This window comes from Petaurus breviceps, unplaced genomic scaffold (assembly GCF_028583685.1).
Source record: "Petaurus breviceps papuanus isolate PSGF00001 unplaced genomic scaffold, PetGlider_PUasm1.0 355, whole genome shotgun sequence".
Taxonomy (NCBI): domain Eukaryota; kingdom Metazoa; phylum Chordata; class Mammalia; order Diprotodontia; family Petauridae; genus Petaurus; species Petaurus breviceps.
The window spans coordinates 2,688,135-2,704,275 of NW_027186289.1; the positions used below are offsets into that span (position 1 = coordinate 2,688,135).

General features: G+C 38.8%; 2 protein-coding genes across 3 annotated transcripts in view; both read left to right on the forward strand.

Annotated features, from left to right (window-relative positions):
• LOC138168177 (KRAB domain-containing protein 4-like) overlaps positions 1–16,141 on the forward strand; it is a 367,151-nt gene that overhangs the window by 117,407 nt on the left and 233,603 nt on the right. The window lies entirely within an intron of this gene.
• Positions 1–16,141, forward strand: part of LOC138168152 (zinc finger protein 420-like) — a 114,700-nt gene that overhangs the window by 20,438 nt on the left and 78,121 nt on the right. The window contains exons 3-5 of one of the 2 annotated variants that reach the window (XM_069097193.1): positions 1,866–1,992; positions 2,597–2,692; positions 5,870–7,880. In XM_069097193.1, the coding sequence (XP_068953294.1) occupies positions 1,866–1,992; positions 2,597–2,692; positions 5,870–7,518 (1,872 nt within the window). In that variant the 3' untranslated portion in view covers positions 7,519–7,880. Of the gene's footprint in view, positions 1–1,865; positions 1,993–2,596; positions 2,693–5,869; positions 7,881–16,141 lie in introns of those variants that run through there. The other variant, XM_069097194.1, reaches the window with a different exon arrangement.

Genomic DNA, 16,141 nt, shown 5'->3' on the forward strand with positions numbered 1-16,141 from the left:
AAAAGAAAAGATCAGCCTTCCCATAGATGTAGCCTACACTGAGTAAATATAATTCTGTAATGAATCATGACTGGGGAGACTAGTGAAAAGGGAAATTTTAAAAGTTCTTGGGAATCCCAAAAAGTAGGAAACAAGTAATAAATCCTTTAATTATTCAGAAGTTCAATAATAGGAACAAAGGAACCTAGAAGTGAAATTTGAAATCCAAGTAGAACATAAATAAAATGTTTTAAGGAGAAAATTAAAATGATGACAAGGCGAAGATTTTTATACACATGAAATATGATTGCTCTAAAATAACAGGACATCTGAAAAAATGAATCATACGGTGCTACTAGAAATACAAGAAAGTGAAATGGAAGAATCTAACATACTAAATTCTTTGGTCAAACTTGAGTTCTACATGCAGCAAGTTGGGAAAATAACCCATCCCAAGTATCGAGATATTTCCTGATCTGTATGTTCTCCATCAGTCTGCCTCTTAACTCATCTCTTGCTCCCAAATGTTTTAGAGTTCTAGGGGTATGTTTTGATATTTCATTTTTCTTAAGCCATCGATCTCTAACCCCAGTTAATAAAATATTTTTAATGAATGAAGGAGCCCTCTTTTCCCCATTAGAGTTACTCTATTACTATACCGCTAAATATTAAAAGGAATGAATATATTCCATTAGCAAGTGAAAGTAGTCATAAAGCAAAGACAGAAGTTTGTTGTGTTTGTTTCTTTTTACTATGACACATTATATCCACTGTTACTTCAAGCCCTCAGTATTATACTAGGCAACTCTTCACTTGATTGGAAACAAGGTCTCATACCACCCAGGCCAGGCCATATTGTGAGTAACATCTCTTAAGAATTATTTTTTTAAGGCGGCCAGGTGGCACAGCAAGTAAGAGTGCCGGCCCAGGCGTCGGGAGACTCGGGATCAATTCCAGCCTCAGATACTTGGCACCCACACAAAAATAACTGGCTGTGTAACTTCGAGCAAGTTACTTAACCCCAATTGCTTAAAAAAAAAAAAGAATTATTTTCTTGCTTTCATCTAGATAAGAATTTATTTCAACTTTTTAAGAAATTAAGTAGATAATTCCTTTTTCTTTACCCTCTCTCCAGGGATCACGGGTAATATTCCCCTCCTCCCCCCCAGAATACAAAGTAATTGTCACCTTCTCACAAACTACTCATAGAACTTTCTTTCTTTTTTTTTTTTTTAAAGCAATCGGGGTTAAGTAACTTGCTCAAGGTTACACGGCCAGTTATTTCTGGGTGTGGTGCTGAGTATCTGAGCCCGGATTTGATCCAGGTCATCCCGACACTGGAGCCGGTGCTCTTACTCGCTGAGCCACCTGGCCACCCCTAAGCAATTGGGGCTAAGTAACTTGCTCAAGGTTACACGGCCAGGTGTTTCTGGGTGGGTGCTAAGTGTCTGAGCCCGGGATTCGATCTCCAGGTCTTCTCAACACTGGAGCCGGTGCTCTTACCCGCTGTGCTACCTGGCTGCCCCCATAGAACTTTCTTAACATATCACTTAAGATACTTCTGGTGAAGAGGAATTGCATGCTACCTTCTCTCCACAGATTCTCACTGGTAGAGCACATGCCTTCTCCCTGGTTCCATTTCATAGGAAGTTGTTTCTCCAGCTTTTATTAATCCAACATGATTCTCACTTCAGATATAAAATGTTTTTCTCAACATTCCATTGAGCTGTTTTTGATGATGGTATCAAGTGTTGGCTCTGACACTCATAAAGACAATAGGAGTTTTGGGCAGATCCCTTCCCTGTGCTCCAGTTTCCTCTCTAGGGTTAGACTAGATGACTTCTGGAGTCTCTGAGCTCTAAATCATGTGACTTTTGATGGTTTAGGAGTTGGTGGCATTCCAGGATGTGGCCGTGGATTTCACCCTGGAGGAGTGGGGCCTCTTGGATCCTTTTCAGAAAGAGCTGTACAAGGAGGTCATGCTGGAGAATGTCCACAATCTGCTGTCCCTGGGTAAGGACCATTTCTTCTGGTAACTCTGAAGTACTAAATTGGTATCTCTTTGCTATTAATCCTGCCTACTAAAGCAAGTTTATCCTTATTCCTTTATTCTTCCCTCAGATTCCAACCTAGATGGTGGGAAGGGAAGGGTATTAGCATTTTTATGTGCCTGCTCTGAGTTTGAAGCTCAACAAAGTACTTTGTAATCATTCTCATTTGATCCTTACAACAGCCTGATAAATTTTGTACTGTTAGGTCCATTTCATAGTTGCAATCACTTAGGCAATGTTCCTTGCCCAGGAGCACATAGCTACCAAGTGTCTGAGGCTGATTTGAGCTAGTCCCTGACTTCAGCTTCAGACCCCTTACCACGACACTACCAACTGACTCTAATTTCTGTATAACAGAAACAATGGAATGTGCGCATCCTTCTATGGAAGAGGTAAATAAAGGCAGAATTTTCTGATTTCAAATGAATTGCATGATCTCTGCCCTCCATCTTTGAATAGTCCTGGGAATCATTCTGTGATCTTTGCATGCATGTTCCCCTTCCCTAAGGAAGAGTAAGTTATGGATTTTTCTCTGTCCTCATCCTTTCTTTATTCCATATGCACAGGGCTTCTAGTTCCTAGGGAAGGCTGGATCTCTTCTTTGCAGCCAGGGGATGCACCAGGGATGCTAGAGCAAAAAGACCTAAGGAACTCCTGTCCAGGTGAGTGAGATGAAAGCAGGTATATGAGGGCTGTTATCACGAGAGGCTTCTATGTGTTGCAGTGAAGGGAGTGCTAGTCTCAGAGGTAGGAACAACTGACTTGTAATTTGATTCTAGACAGATTTCAGCAGTGGGATCCTTCACAAGTGATTGCACCTCTGAGCCTCTATTTTCTCATCTATGATAAGAAAGAGGGGGTTGGACTTCATGACCTTCCAGTGATAAAGCTATGATCCTATAATTACCATAATGAATGTGTGCAATATGAATCTCTCCATAAAAACAGGAAGGTAATAACTCATTAGAAAGAGAACCCAACAATATGTTATATATAGCCAAAGGAAGAAGAGAAAGAGGGAAAAGACTTTATACGACACAAAATTTTAGCTGCTATTTTTTGTTCTTGCAAAGATTTGGAAACAAGATGGTGCCCATGAATTGAGAAATGACTGAAGAAATGAGAGTCTAAGAATATAATGGAAGATTATGGAGCTATAAGAAATGATGAAAGGCATAGTGTCAGAGAAGCCTGGGAAGAGTTGTCTGAACTGATGAAGGGAGGGAGAAGTGAGCAGAGTCAAGAGAGTTTCTACTGTAGCACATTTATCGATGCAATGAGCAACCATGACTCTGAAACAGCAGTTTCCCAAATCTTTTTTTCTGAGGACTCCTTTCCAGAACAAAAAGAAAGTATGTTGTAAAGCTCCACCTACCCCTGGTCATTTATTCTGTTCCTCGTAATGTTTTAAATTTTACATCAAGTGCTTACTATAATGACCTGGATAACTTACCCCATAGAGATTCAAATTAATACTATTATTCACTCCATAATTATAAAATATAAAATATTATTTTAGTTTTTTGTTTCTTGGGGTTTTTTTTTTTTGCTTTTTTGGAGGGGAAACTAGGGTTAAGTGACTTGTCCAAAGTCACATGGCTAGTAAGTGTTAAGTGCCTAAGGCCAGATTTGAACTCAGGTCCTCCTGACTCCAGGGCTGGTGCTCTATTCACTGGGCCACCTAGCTGCCCCTTTATTCTACTTTAAACTATGAAAATGTACTGTGGGACTTTCTGTAAGAATTTTTTTTTTAAATCCAGTAAGACTTTATGCTTACTGTTACCTACAAACTTCAATTCAGATTTATTTGACAGATTTTGATGATAAGTAGATTTTTTTGGATAATAGTAGTTTTAATCAAGTAAGTTAAAACTTTGAAAATGTTGAACAGAACATAATATATGAAGTAAATTTCAAAGTTGGACTTTTTTCTGTGACCAGAAGTTTGCAGTATTTGTTTCAACACCTGACAAACTCAATCTCCAGTTTGGTTTTGCACCAATTTGTTTTAATAATAATAACAATCAAAATGACAATTATAACTAGTATTTCTATAGTGCCTGCTATGTAACCCTTACTGGACTGAGTGCTTTAAAGAGATTATCTCATTTGATGTTCACAACAATGCTGAGAGATACTGTTTTTGTTTCCATTTTACTATTGAGGAAAACAAGGCAGTCTGTGTTTAAGTGATTTGCCCAAACTTACAGTGCTCATAAGTTTCTGTTGAGGGATTTGAACTCTCATCTTTCTGACTACTTGACCCAACTCTATCCACATTACTCCCTGACAGTTCTCTCTTTACATAAATTTGCATTATGTAAATTAAATCCCCAGGGCCTACAGTAAATCAGGGTGACAGCGTTACAGTCCTTTGCTGCTGGCCCTAAAGCTTCTCTGGCTACAGGGCCCCAGAGAAGGGGAGTCCAGCGAGGAGAAGGGAAAGCCCAAACAATATGTTATACTTAGAAGTGCTCAGTGATTGATGTAATAACTTCATGAATACCAAAATCATTTTATGCCTAATCATGATGGTTTGGAATCACTGTTCAAATCTATTATACCTCAAACATGCACAAGCTTGTTGTCTAGTGGAAAAATATATTGGTAAGAAAACTAGATAATTCTTTACTGAATAGGGGGCCATTAAAGAGTTTTTAGCTAAAGCCCCTTGAACATCATCATGAACCACTAAATGGGCCCTGGTGCTACAGGACCAATAGTGAATCATGCTGTTCACTTTCTGATAGAAGGATCACACACCCAAACTGTAGTATGACACATAATATATGACAGATAATGAATGAATATGAATATTCAGTATATGTGCAGCAAGTAACAATATCTTTGGATATGAATAGAGTATAAGAAAAGTTAGATATAACACTGAATATTACATGGGAGTTAAAAAGAGTAAACCTGTTTCTCAGCTCAGCATATGGAATTGATCATGAATAATCAAGTGATAGTACATCCAGACTGATGAATACAGAATAGCAGAAGTTGACCTGAGACTAAAAGAATTATGAGTATAATCAACAAGATGCATTTGAAGAAAGAAAGTGTGATAAAGAAAATTCATCTAGTATTGTGGACAGACCACATTCAGTCACAGGGTTTGAGTTCTAGTCTTGGCTGCAGCTCAGCCATTCAGAGCTCATGACCTGAGTTGTGAAGCTTAATAAGAATGCTGGGCCTTCCTGTGTCACACATTTGTTGTGAGGAGGCAATGTTATTGTATGTGAAGCTCTTTCTAAAATAAACTCTTTTAGGATTGTGATCAAGTGGCATTTACAAAGATCGATTCTTCCTGTTTAAGTTTCAAAAGTTTTCTTTTTAATTGGTGTAGTGCCAATGTTATATTCACAGAACCAATATGCCAGCAAAATTTGGAATCAAAATATAACAGACTCTCCATATAGAAGACAGAAGCAAAACATTTATGCAGACACCAGAATACTGAATCCCAAAACCAGAAAGTTGAATTCATCATAGCAAGAAAGAAGTTACATAGCACATCAGGGAGCCACACCATCCTTTAGCTTTCCCACAAACAAACACTCACAAGCCTAGCTGTTTCCTTGCCTGCCATCCTCTCTTACCTTGCTAGCTTCTCTGACTCCCAGCTTCCTGTGGGCTCTGCTCCATCCTTCAGCAAACTCCTCCCACCACAGGCTACATGTGATTGCATTCAATCTGTTAGGGGGCAGGAAAGATCTTCAAATTACCATTACCATTACAACCAGTGAAACAGAACAAACTTTTTGCCATCTGAAAAAAGAACATGTTTAGGTGTGTGTCTTCTGTGTATGTATAATTGTCATTTTCTTCATTTGCAGAGATCATGTTTGAGGCAAATGGGATGACTACAGAGCAGAGAATGTTTGCGGAAGAATCTGGCCAGCAAAGATTCATGAGTGATGGTGCCTGTGACTTGGATTTCAGAGAAATCTGTGACTCAGATATGAAGGTGGATAAAAATCCAAAGAGTCACGGTGAATCTGGAAACCCCAAGAAGAGATTCAGACAGTCTTTAGTTCTAAATCACTGTAAGAAAATTCCCTCAGAAAATGACTGTTTTCAGGATAGTGAGTATAGAAAGCACTTTCCTGAACAGGTAGAACTTTTTCAGTCCCATGAGAAGCTTACTGAAAGGCAAATGCATACAGGTAATCCATGGGAAATGGCCATTAGCTGGAGTTCAGACTTCATTAGACATCAGAAAAGTAATACTGGAGAAATGCTTTATGTGAGTAAAGATGGAAAGGCCTTCAATCAGAACTCTAAACTTAATACTCATCCAAAAATTCACATTAGAAAGGAACCTAATGAATATGAACCAACCGTATTGCATCATTCACCTATTCCTTACCATCCTAGGCTTCAAATGGCACTAAAGCCATATTCCTATAATCAATGTGAGGAGACCTTTGGTTGGAACTCAGATCTTATTAGACATCAAAAGACTGATACTGGAGTGACCTTTTATAAATGTAATGAATGTGGGGAGGCTTTCTGCTACAGATCACTCCTTATTGGCCATCAGAAAATCCATACGGGAGATAAATCTTTTGACTGTAATCAATGTGGAAAGGCTTTCAGACAGGTGCTGCATCTTTCTTTACATCAGAGAACTCACAGTGGGGAAAAACCATATGCATGTAGTCAGTGTGGAAAGGCTTTCCAATTTAACTCCCATCTTGCTGTACATCAGAGAATTCACACTGGAGAGAAACCTTATGAATGTAATCTATGTGTAAAAACTTTCACATATGGCTCCAGTCTTGTTAAACATCAGAGAATCCACACTGGAGAGAAACCTTATGAATGTAAACAATGTGGGAAGTCTTTTAGGTTCCGCTCCAGCCTTACTGATCATGAGAAAATCCACACTGGAGAAAAACCTCATGAATGTAATCAATGTGGAAAGGCTTTCAGACAGAGTTCCAACCTTGTTGCACATCAGAGAATCCACACTGGGGAGAAACTTTATGAATGTAATCAATGTGGAAAGGCTTTCACACAGAGTTCCAGTCTTGCTGCACATCAGAGAATTCACACTGGAGAAAAACCTTTTGAATGTAAACTATGTGGAAGGGCTTTCACAAAGAGCTGCAGTCTTGCTGATCATGAGAAAATCCACAGTGGAGAGAAACCTTATAAATGTAATCATTGTGGAAAGGCGTTTACAGTGAGGGGCAATCTTGCTAGACATCAGAGAATCCACACTGGAGAGAAACCTTTTGAATGTAAACAGTGTGGAAAGGCTTTCACACAGAGCTCCAGTCTTGCTGCACATCAGAGAATTCACACTGGAGAGAAACCTTTTGAATGTAAGCAATGTGGAAAGGCTTTCATAAAGAGCTATAGTCTTGCTGATCACGAGAAAATCCACAGTGGAGCAAAGCCTTATGAATGCAATCACTGTGGAAAGGCTTTCACAGTGAAGGGCAATCTTGCTAGACATAAAAAAATCCACACGGGGTGATTTTTGCATGTAATTAGTGTGGAATGGCTTTCAAAGAGACCTCCAGTTTTGCTAAACATCAAATAAGCCATATTATTTTGAGAAAACATGTGAATGTAAACAATGTGGGAAGACTTTCACAAGGAGTTGCAGTCTTGTTTCCCAGCAGTGAATCCACCTTGGAGAGAAACTTCGTGAGTCTCATGTTTTAGTTACCGCTCTTAACTTATTTAATAAGAGAATCTGCACCACAGAGAAACCTTAGGACTATAATCCATGTGCTAAAGCCTTTTGGCAACAATCATCTCTTATTTCCCCTTTGAGAATTCATGTTACATAGAAGTTTTGTCACTGTCGTTAATAAAGGAAAGCATTTAAATGGAGTTTGGAGCTTGTTCAATATTATGAAATGAATTCTGATGATCAGCTCTATATTAATGCAGTGTGGGAAGACTTTCATCCATAGATCATCTCTTACTTTGTATCAGTGGTTTCTGGTGGAGAGAAGCCTTACAGATGTGCTAAAGGGAAATATGCTTTTCTCTGGAGGAGGGTGATCAGTAGACAACAATTTTCTTGCTATAATGAAGGAATATAAAAGCAATGGTTGTAGGAAGGACTTCCCCTAGATTTCATAGTTGACTACATTGGAGAATCATGCATACATATCTAATTAACAAGGGAAGGCTTCTTGCTGAAGCAGATTCCATTGGACCTCTCAACAGAAGAGATATCTTAAATTTCACACTGTCCATAAAGCCCTATAAACAATGAATTTTTCTCTGAAATCTTAATGTTTGTCATCATTCTGAAATATTTCATTTCATATATATGCTATAATTTCTTCAGTCATTCTCCACTTCAGTCATATTCACTTTGTTTACTGCTGTTTGCTGACCTAAAAAGTCCTCATATAAATGTTCTGGTAACTATTTTTTTGTTTTATTTTTGTTTTTTGCCTTTCTGGAGGGCAATTGGGGTTAAGAAACTTGCCCAAGGTTACACAGCTAGTTTTTTTTGTGTGGGTGTTAAGTGTCTGAGGCTGGAACCGAACTCAGGTCCTCCTGACTCCAGGGCCAGCACGTTACTCACTGCGCCACCTAGCCGCCCTCTGGTAACTATTGAACACTTATTTCTGTAATGTCTTCTTTAAGCAGCGAGGTGGTGCAGTGGAGGAAGGGATGTGCTTAGAGCCGCAAGACCTGAATTCCAATTCAATCTTTGACACTAGCTGTATTACCCTGGACAAGTCATGTAACTCATTGCTGTCTCAGTTTCCTCATTTGTTGAACGGGGGTAGTAAGAACACCTAAATCCCAGTGTTGATGTGAGCAACTAATGAGACACTCTTTGTAAAATGCTTTTCAAGACTTCAATCACTATGGAAAGGCTAGCTTTTTCAATGATTATTATTCCTTGGATTATAAGTCTTGTAGTAAAATCAGTAGGTTGAAACATACTGACAGTTTAGCGGCTTCTCTTTTCATTCAAATTGATATTCAGAACATAGTAAAGGAACACACTGATTGTAATGGGTAAAGCACTGATTTAGAATCAGGGAAAACTTGAGTTCAAATCCTGACTCAGATGCTCCCCAGCTTTGTAAATCTGGGCAAAGAACTACCACTCTGGGCCATGTAGTTAGAAGTACCTTTTTTTTTTTTTAATCTATAATCTTGGATCAAGAATTCTCCTAGCCACAGTCATGAAAAAATGCCTGGGTGGTTTCTTCCACTTATTTTAAAAAAATATTCTTTTTCATCATGTACCTCCCACCTCACATTGAGAAAAGGGAACAAAACCTCCATTACAAATCTGTATAATCAAAGACAGCATTCCTTCAGTGTCTGAGGCCAAAAAATGTATTTGTAAAAGTTCTGTGTGGGGTTAAGAAATCTGTTATTCTTGAGCAATTCTTATTTAGGAGATGCCTTAAGTCTTTTAGCCCTAGTCTCTCTGGCATAATGTTCAGGCCTATTTTTCATTTTTTGTGAGTCTTAATCAAAATTGAAATGGTGACATTGAAATATTGTCACTTTTGTATAACTGGACCCTATTCTACCTCAGCTGATGTTTCCTTGATGAATTTAAACTTTAAGCCATTTGGAGCATAGAATTATAGTAGCGGTATTGATTGGCTTTCTGAGTCTCCTTGTATGGCATTTATATATATATAATGTCATTTCAATATCATGTCCTTCTCTTGCTTATTTCTCTCCATTGTTTTTGCTTCGTCTGATAGCATGTTTGTAAGCCCTGTTCTGTGGATTCACCTAACAGCTAGGATAGCATGATACGGAAAGCCTGAGGGGCAGAAAGGCCTTCTCTTCACACCAGGGACTTTTCACATGATGGGGTGGGGAGTGGGGGATCAGGTTGGGAGCAGGAGGGGAGTTACTTGGAGCTGGTTTCAATGGAAGTCCTGCTGCAGGTTTCAGCAGTCTTTTTCTTAGGAGACAAACACAGGAGATGGACTAAAACATGACTGTGGCATGGGAAATTACAGGTATTCCACATTTCCCCTCAGTTTCGGTTTAGATATATTGCGGGTTGGCATAAGAAATCAAATGGGAATTTGGGGAGTTTGGCTGAAGCTGGGAAGGCCACATTTAGAAACTCAGAAATGCATAAGATATGTGTGTAGTGTTGTGTACTATCAACCCAAATTTCACAATAAGGTGTTGGAAACATCCCATAAAAGAAAAAGAAAAAATTCAGACTTCTCTGAACTTTATAAAGAGAGGATCCAAAGCCTCTACGTGGATTTTCCAGATCCCGCTGGCAGTGTACCCAAAACTCCAAGATGTGGAAGGGATAACTAGAAATATAATGAACATAGATGAGTGTGATAAAACCTACACTGACTGAATACAATAACAATAACATGAAAGAAGCTGAGCTAAAAAGCAGCGCGCACTGTGACAGCGATGCAAACTGGAAAACCGGCCACAAGTGCCCACACAAAGACTGAAATGCTGCGATGAAAACCTGTGGAGTGGCAGTTTTAAAAATCTGCACAAGTTCCTGGCATTTCTGCACATTATCAATGCAATTCTACAGGAATAAATATAGAAACTCCTCTTAAAATAACTATACATGGTAGAAAATGGTTGGAGGTTCACCTGCCTGGACCAAATTACAAAGCACTCTACACAAATAAAAATGGATCTAAAAAACTGAAGATGTCATTTGCTCAGGAAGAGACCAAGCCAATATCATCACTATCATGAAAGCTGCATTATTAAATACCAGTTATGTGCTAGGCATTGTGATTTACAAATACCTAATTTGATTCTCACATCCATCCTCTGAGTTAGGTGCTATTATTATATCTGTTTACCATTTGGGAAACTGAGACAGAAGTCACATGACTTGCTTATGACACACACCTAATAAGTGTTTGAAGGCTGGATTTGAACTAAAGTCTTGCTGACTCCAGGCCTAACATTCCAGCCACCTACCTGTGAATAATAGCAATGCTACAAAAATTTACTTAATTTAAGCAACAGTGTCCTATTCATCTAGCCATGAATGAGAGATGCTACATGATATGCTTCTTCAGCATCAAACTAATCCAACTACTGAGGGATTCTTTCATAGAGCTAGAAAAAATAGTAACAAGATTCATTGGGAAGAAAAATATGGAAACTACCAAGAAGGCCCTGGTCCCAAACTCTATCACAAAGACAATCATCACAACAATTTGCTTACAGGGCAAGAAAGCAAAGGATCTATCAATTGGACAGATTAAATATACAATATAAAGAAGTAAGCGAGCATATAGCCGAGAGTTTTATCAATTCAAAGGTCCCAGCTACTGAAGATAGAATGCATGATTTGACAGTCATATTTGGAAAACTGCAAAACATTCTGGCAGAAAATAGGTGGAGACCAGTATCTTACAATGTATACAAAGACAATCTCCAAATCGGTATATAATTTAGACATAAAAGATTACGTCATAAACAAATTAGAGAAGCATAGAAGAAATTGCCTGTTAGGTCTATTGATAGGGGAATATGTAGACATGATCACAGGAAGCAAAATGAACAATTTTGATTATGTGAAATTTAAAAGTTTTTGCACAAACAAATCAAAGCAATTAAAAATTTGAAGAGAAGAAAGACATTAGGGAGAAAATCTTGGTAGCAAATTACTCTAATAAAGGTCTCATTTCTATGAGTTTTGGAAAACTGATTCACATCTATAAAAATAAGACATATTTCAAAATTGGTAACTGGTAAAAGTCATGAATTGGCACTCTTCAGAGGATAAAATCCAAAGTATTAGAAGCCCTATGAAAAATACTCTATTAATTAAAGAAATGCAAATTAAACTCTGAGGTACCACACCACATAGATCAGGTTGGCAAAGTGAATGAAAAGAGAAGACAGCAAATGCTGGGAGGATTGTGGGGAAACTGCCACATTAATTCATTGTTGAAACCGTGAAGTGGTACAGCCATTGTGAAAAACAATGCCTTCAAATCTATTAACTGCATATTCTTTGATCTAGCGATACTGCTGGTATGTCTATGCTCCAAAGAGAAAAAGGAACCATATTTGAAAAAAAATCTACAGCAGCTGTATTTGTGTTGACCAAGAATTGGAAACCCAGGCATCAAGGCCAGTGCTATTGGGTAGATGTCCAGACACAAAAGGTCTTGTACTGGTGGCTGTGGCCTTGTTAAAGCTTTCACCAATCAGGAATCCACACCTAGTCCAGCTCCTACCTCTAATACCCTGCTAAACTTCTACTTGAAAACTTGTAAGAGCTCATTGCGCTTTCACACAGCCCTCATTGTTAGAAGGTGTTTGGTTTTAGTTCTGGTTCACTAGGTTGCTTTTTAAAAACAAATTTTGAGTTCACAATGGTCCCTCTGTAACAAGGAGGATGATTTCAGAGAAACCTGGAAAGCTTTATATGAACTGATGCAAAGTAAATTGAATTGAACCTGCAGAACATTGTACATAGTCATAGCAATATTGTACAATGTTCAGCTGTGAATGATTAGTTATTATTCAGCAATACAATGATCCCAGACCATTCCAAAGGACTCATGATAAAAAATGCTATTCACCTCCAGAAGAAGAACTAATGGAGTCTGAATGCAGATAGAAGCTTCACTTTCTTTATTTTCTTCTTTTGTTGCTGTGAAATCCATTCTTGAGCTAAACTGCCAAGGATTTAAACTCTACTTGGGAAAATGCAATGCCAGTGGCCTGACCATATTGTGCAAATGCCAAGCATACATTTGTCTAAAAGGCTGTTTTTATGAAGAACTCACACAAGGCAAGTACTCACATAGAGGTCAGAAGAAGCAAGACAAGGACATTCCCAAGGTCTCTCTGAGGAACTTGGGAATTGAGTGTATGACATGGGCGACACTGGCAAAAGTCTACCCGGCATGGTATGCCCACATTAAAGAGAGTGCTGTGCTCTATGAACAAAGCAGAACTGAAGTAGCTCAAAAGAAATGTGAAATGCACAAGTTTAGAGCCATCTCTACTTTAAATGTTCATGTGGTAAAGCCTTCTGAGCTCATGTTGATCGGATCAGCCACGGTCGGACACACCATGTCTTGACTCCAGTGCAATGAGGTTATTTTGGTCCTCTTTGATAACGAAGAACAACGACAAGCCAACTTTGCAGCGTTTGAGCCTTTATCTATTATTCCAAAGGCAAAAGTGCTGACCTCTCTACAGGGTCCTCCTGCTGCCTGGTTTTCCTATAAAAGGTCTTTGAATGATATGTTGGGAAGCTCGCACTTTCTTTTGTGGTTCCTGAAATGGTTTCTTTCCTATTTTACAGGTCAAAAATCAAAGCAGTGTTAAAGAATCTCAGACAAGAAGCTAATCTTAGCGATTATATCTAGTGTAACCTCTAACTGGATGTGAACTTTGTCTACAAAACCTCTGAAAACCGCTCATGTACCTTTGTCTTGAAGATACGTGGTGTAGGAACCTTCTACTTGTCAAGGCAATCCGTTATTCTTTGGGATGGGTTTAGACTTTAGAAAGTTCTTCTTGTTAACAAGAATAAATTGGTAGCTCATTGCTCCTAATGCTGTCTAGTATAGCAGGTTTGTTCTTATTCTTTCTTCATTGTTCCCTCAAATTCCAGCAGTTGGTGACAAAGGGGAATGGAATAAGCATTTTTACATACCTACTATGTTTCAGGCACCATACTAAGTAATTTATGGGTGTTTTCTCATTTGATCCTGACAACATCTCTGTGAGTTTGGCACTATCATTATCCCTATTTTATATTTGAGGAAACTGAGACAAAGAGGTTGAAGTCATTTGCCCAGGGGTGCACAGCTACTAAGTGTTTGAGACTGGATTTGAAATCAAGACTTTCTGACTTCTGATCCAGGGGTCTTGCCACTGCACTACCAAATGCCTCTAATTTCTTTTATTTTGCTTTTTATTTGGTGGGGGGAAGGCAGGGAAATTGGGATTAAGTGACTTGCCCAAGACCACACAGCTAGTATGTTAAGTGTCTGAGGTAGGATTTGAACTCAGGTCCTCCTGATTCCAGGGCCGGTGCTCTATTCACTGCGCCACCTAGCTGCCCCTATGTCTCTAATTTCTGCATAATGGAAGCTATGTAAATTCATCTTTCTATGAAAGAGGTGAGCAAAGATGGAATTTTCTGATTTCCAATTGGCTGTATGATCCCATAATCCCCTTCTCCAAAGATCCCAGCTATAGAAACCATCTTTGAAGAATCCTGGGAACCATCCTGTGTTCCTCAACTACATGTCCCCTTTCCCTAAAGAGGACCAAATTATAAGCTTCTGTCCATCCTCCTCTCTTCCATATTTCCCATGCCCAGGGCTTCCAGTGGCCAGAAAAGATCTGACCTCCTACTTTCAGAAAGGGGAAGCACCATGGATTTCAGAGCAAAATAGACAAAGGAACTTACATTCAGGCCAGTGAGATGAAAGCAGATTTATGAGGTCTTTTATCATGAGACATTTATGTGTTGTAGTGAAGGGAATGCTAAACATGGGGACAGGAAGACGACTTGGAATTTCTTTTCAGATACTTTTTAGCAATGTTATCCTGATTAAGTCATGAGTCTGAGCCTCAGTTTCCTCATCTGAAATAATTAAGGAAACAAAAGTTCCCTCTGAGCATATCAGTGGGAATACCAATTTATTAAATGGTGCTTGTCAATTGCATAACAAAGCGGGACCAGGCCTCTTCAGCTTGCCACTGGACCCTGAAGACAGAGTAGATGGTTTTATGCATTAAAAAATTAACCTAATAAGGGCAATTAATTAAAAGAAAACAATGAGCACACATAATTAGATAATATGATTTCTAATTAGAGGAAAGATTAGAGCCTTTCTAAGTTGGGAAGGAGAGACAGCTGCTATTCTCTGAAATCAGAAAGAGCTGTCACATTCTCCTAAGTATCTCTATGCAAGCAAAGGAACATAGAAATGATAACTGATTGAACACAATGGGGCTCCGTTTTGAGATAAGATGTGTATATTATTTGAAATGTATCATTGTGAGTAAATTTCTTGCATCCATCTTCGAATCTTGCCAGGTTTTTTGGATGGGTTTCTTGTTGTGTGATTTTAGTCATGTCTGATTCTCTGTGACTCCATTTAGGATTTTTGTGGCAAAGATACTGGACTTACTTGCCATGTGCTTCTCTAGCTCATTTTTATAGATGAGGAAACGGAAGCAAATAGGATTGAGTGACTTGCCTGGGGTCACACAGCTGGTAAATGTCTGAGGCCAGATTTGAACTCCAGGGCTGGCACTCTGTCCACTGAACCAGCTAGGCATCCTCTGCAAAGGTCTCTAAGCAACAGGTAGAGATGGTCCAGTTTTCCAGTCACACAGGACGAGGTTCAAACAATTCAATAAATTTTTCTCACAATTGAAAAAAGTTTTCTCACAAGGTAGAAATTGGATTAGACACATAATTAAATCAAAAGAGAACCCAGAGAATTGAGTCACAAGATGAAGTCAGTGTGGTTCACTCAATTTCCACTACCATTTGCTGTTCTAATACCCTCAATTTTTTCACCCATCTGTAAAATGGGATTGTTGGACTCCATGGCCTTTCAGTTCTCTCCCAGTGATAAATCTATGATCCTATAAGAAACCATTATTTGGAACTTTGGGGCATAGAGCTTTTTGGAAAATTTTTTTTAAAAAGACTGAGGCTGTCCAATATGAATATTTTCCTAGATTTTCTTCAAGTCAACAGGCATTTATCAAGTGCCTACTGGTTGCCATACCCCAAGCTAAGCACCAGTAATACACAGAAAAGCAAAGGACAAGCTCTGCTCTCAATGAGTTCACAGTGGGGAAAACAACATTCAAACAACTATGTAGAAACTCATTATACCCATGAAAAGTTGGAGTTCATCAAGAAAGGGAAGCACAGCTTCAAGAGGACCAGAGAAGATTTATTGTAGAATGTAGGTTTTAAGTAGGACTTCAGGGAAGCCAGAGCATTTGAGGCATGAGGTGAAGCCTGAAAAAAAACACAAGAAGTAAGTAGATGGATTGTCCTGTTAAAGGAAGGGGAAAAAAGGCTTGTGTCATTGGATTAATGCACATGTGGAGGGGGAATAAGATGAAAGAAGCCCGGAAAAATAGTTTTAACAGTGAAACAA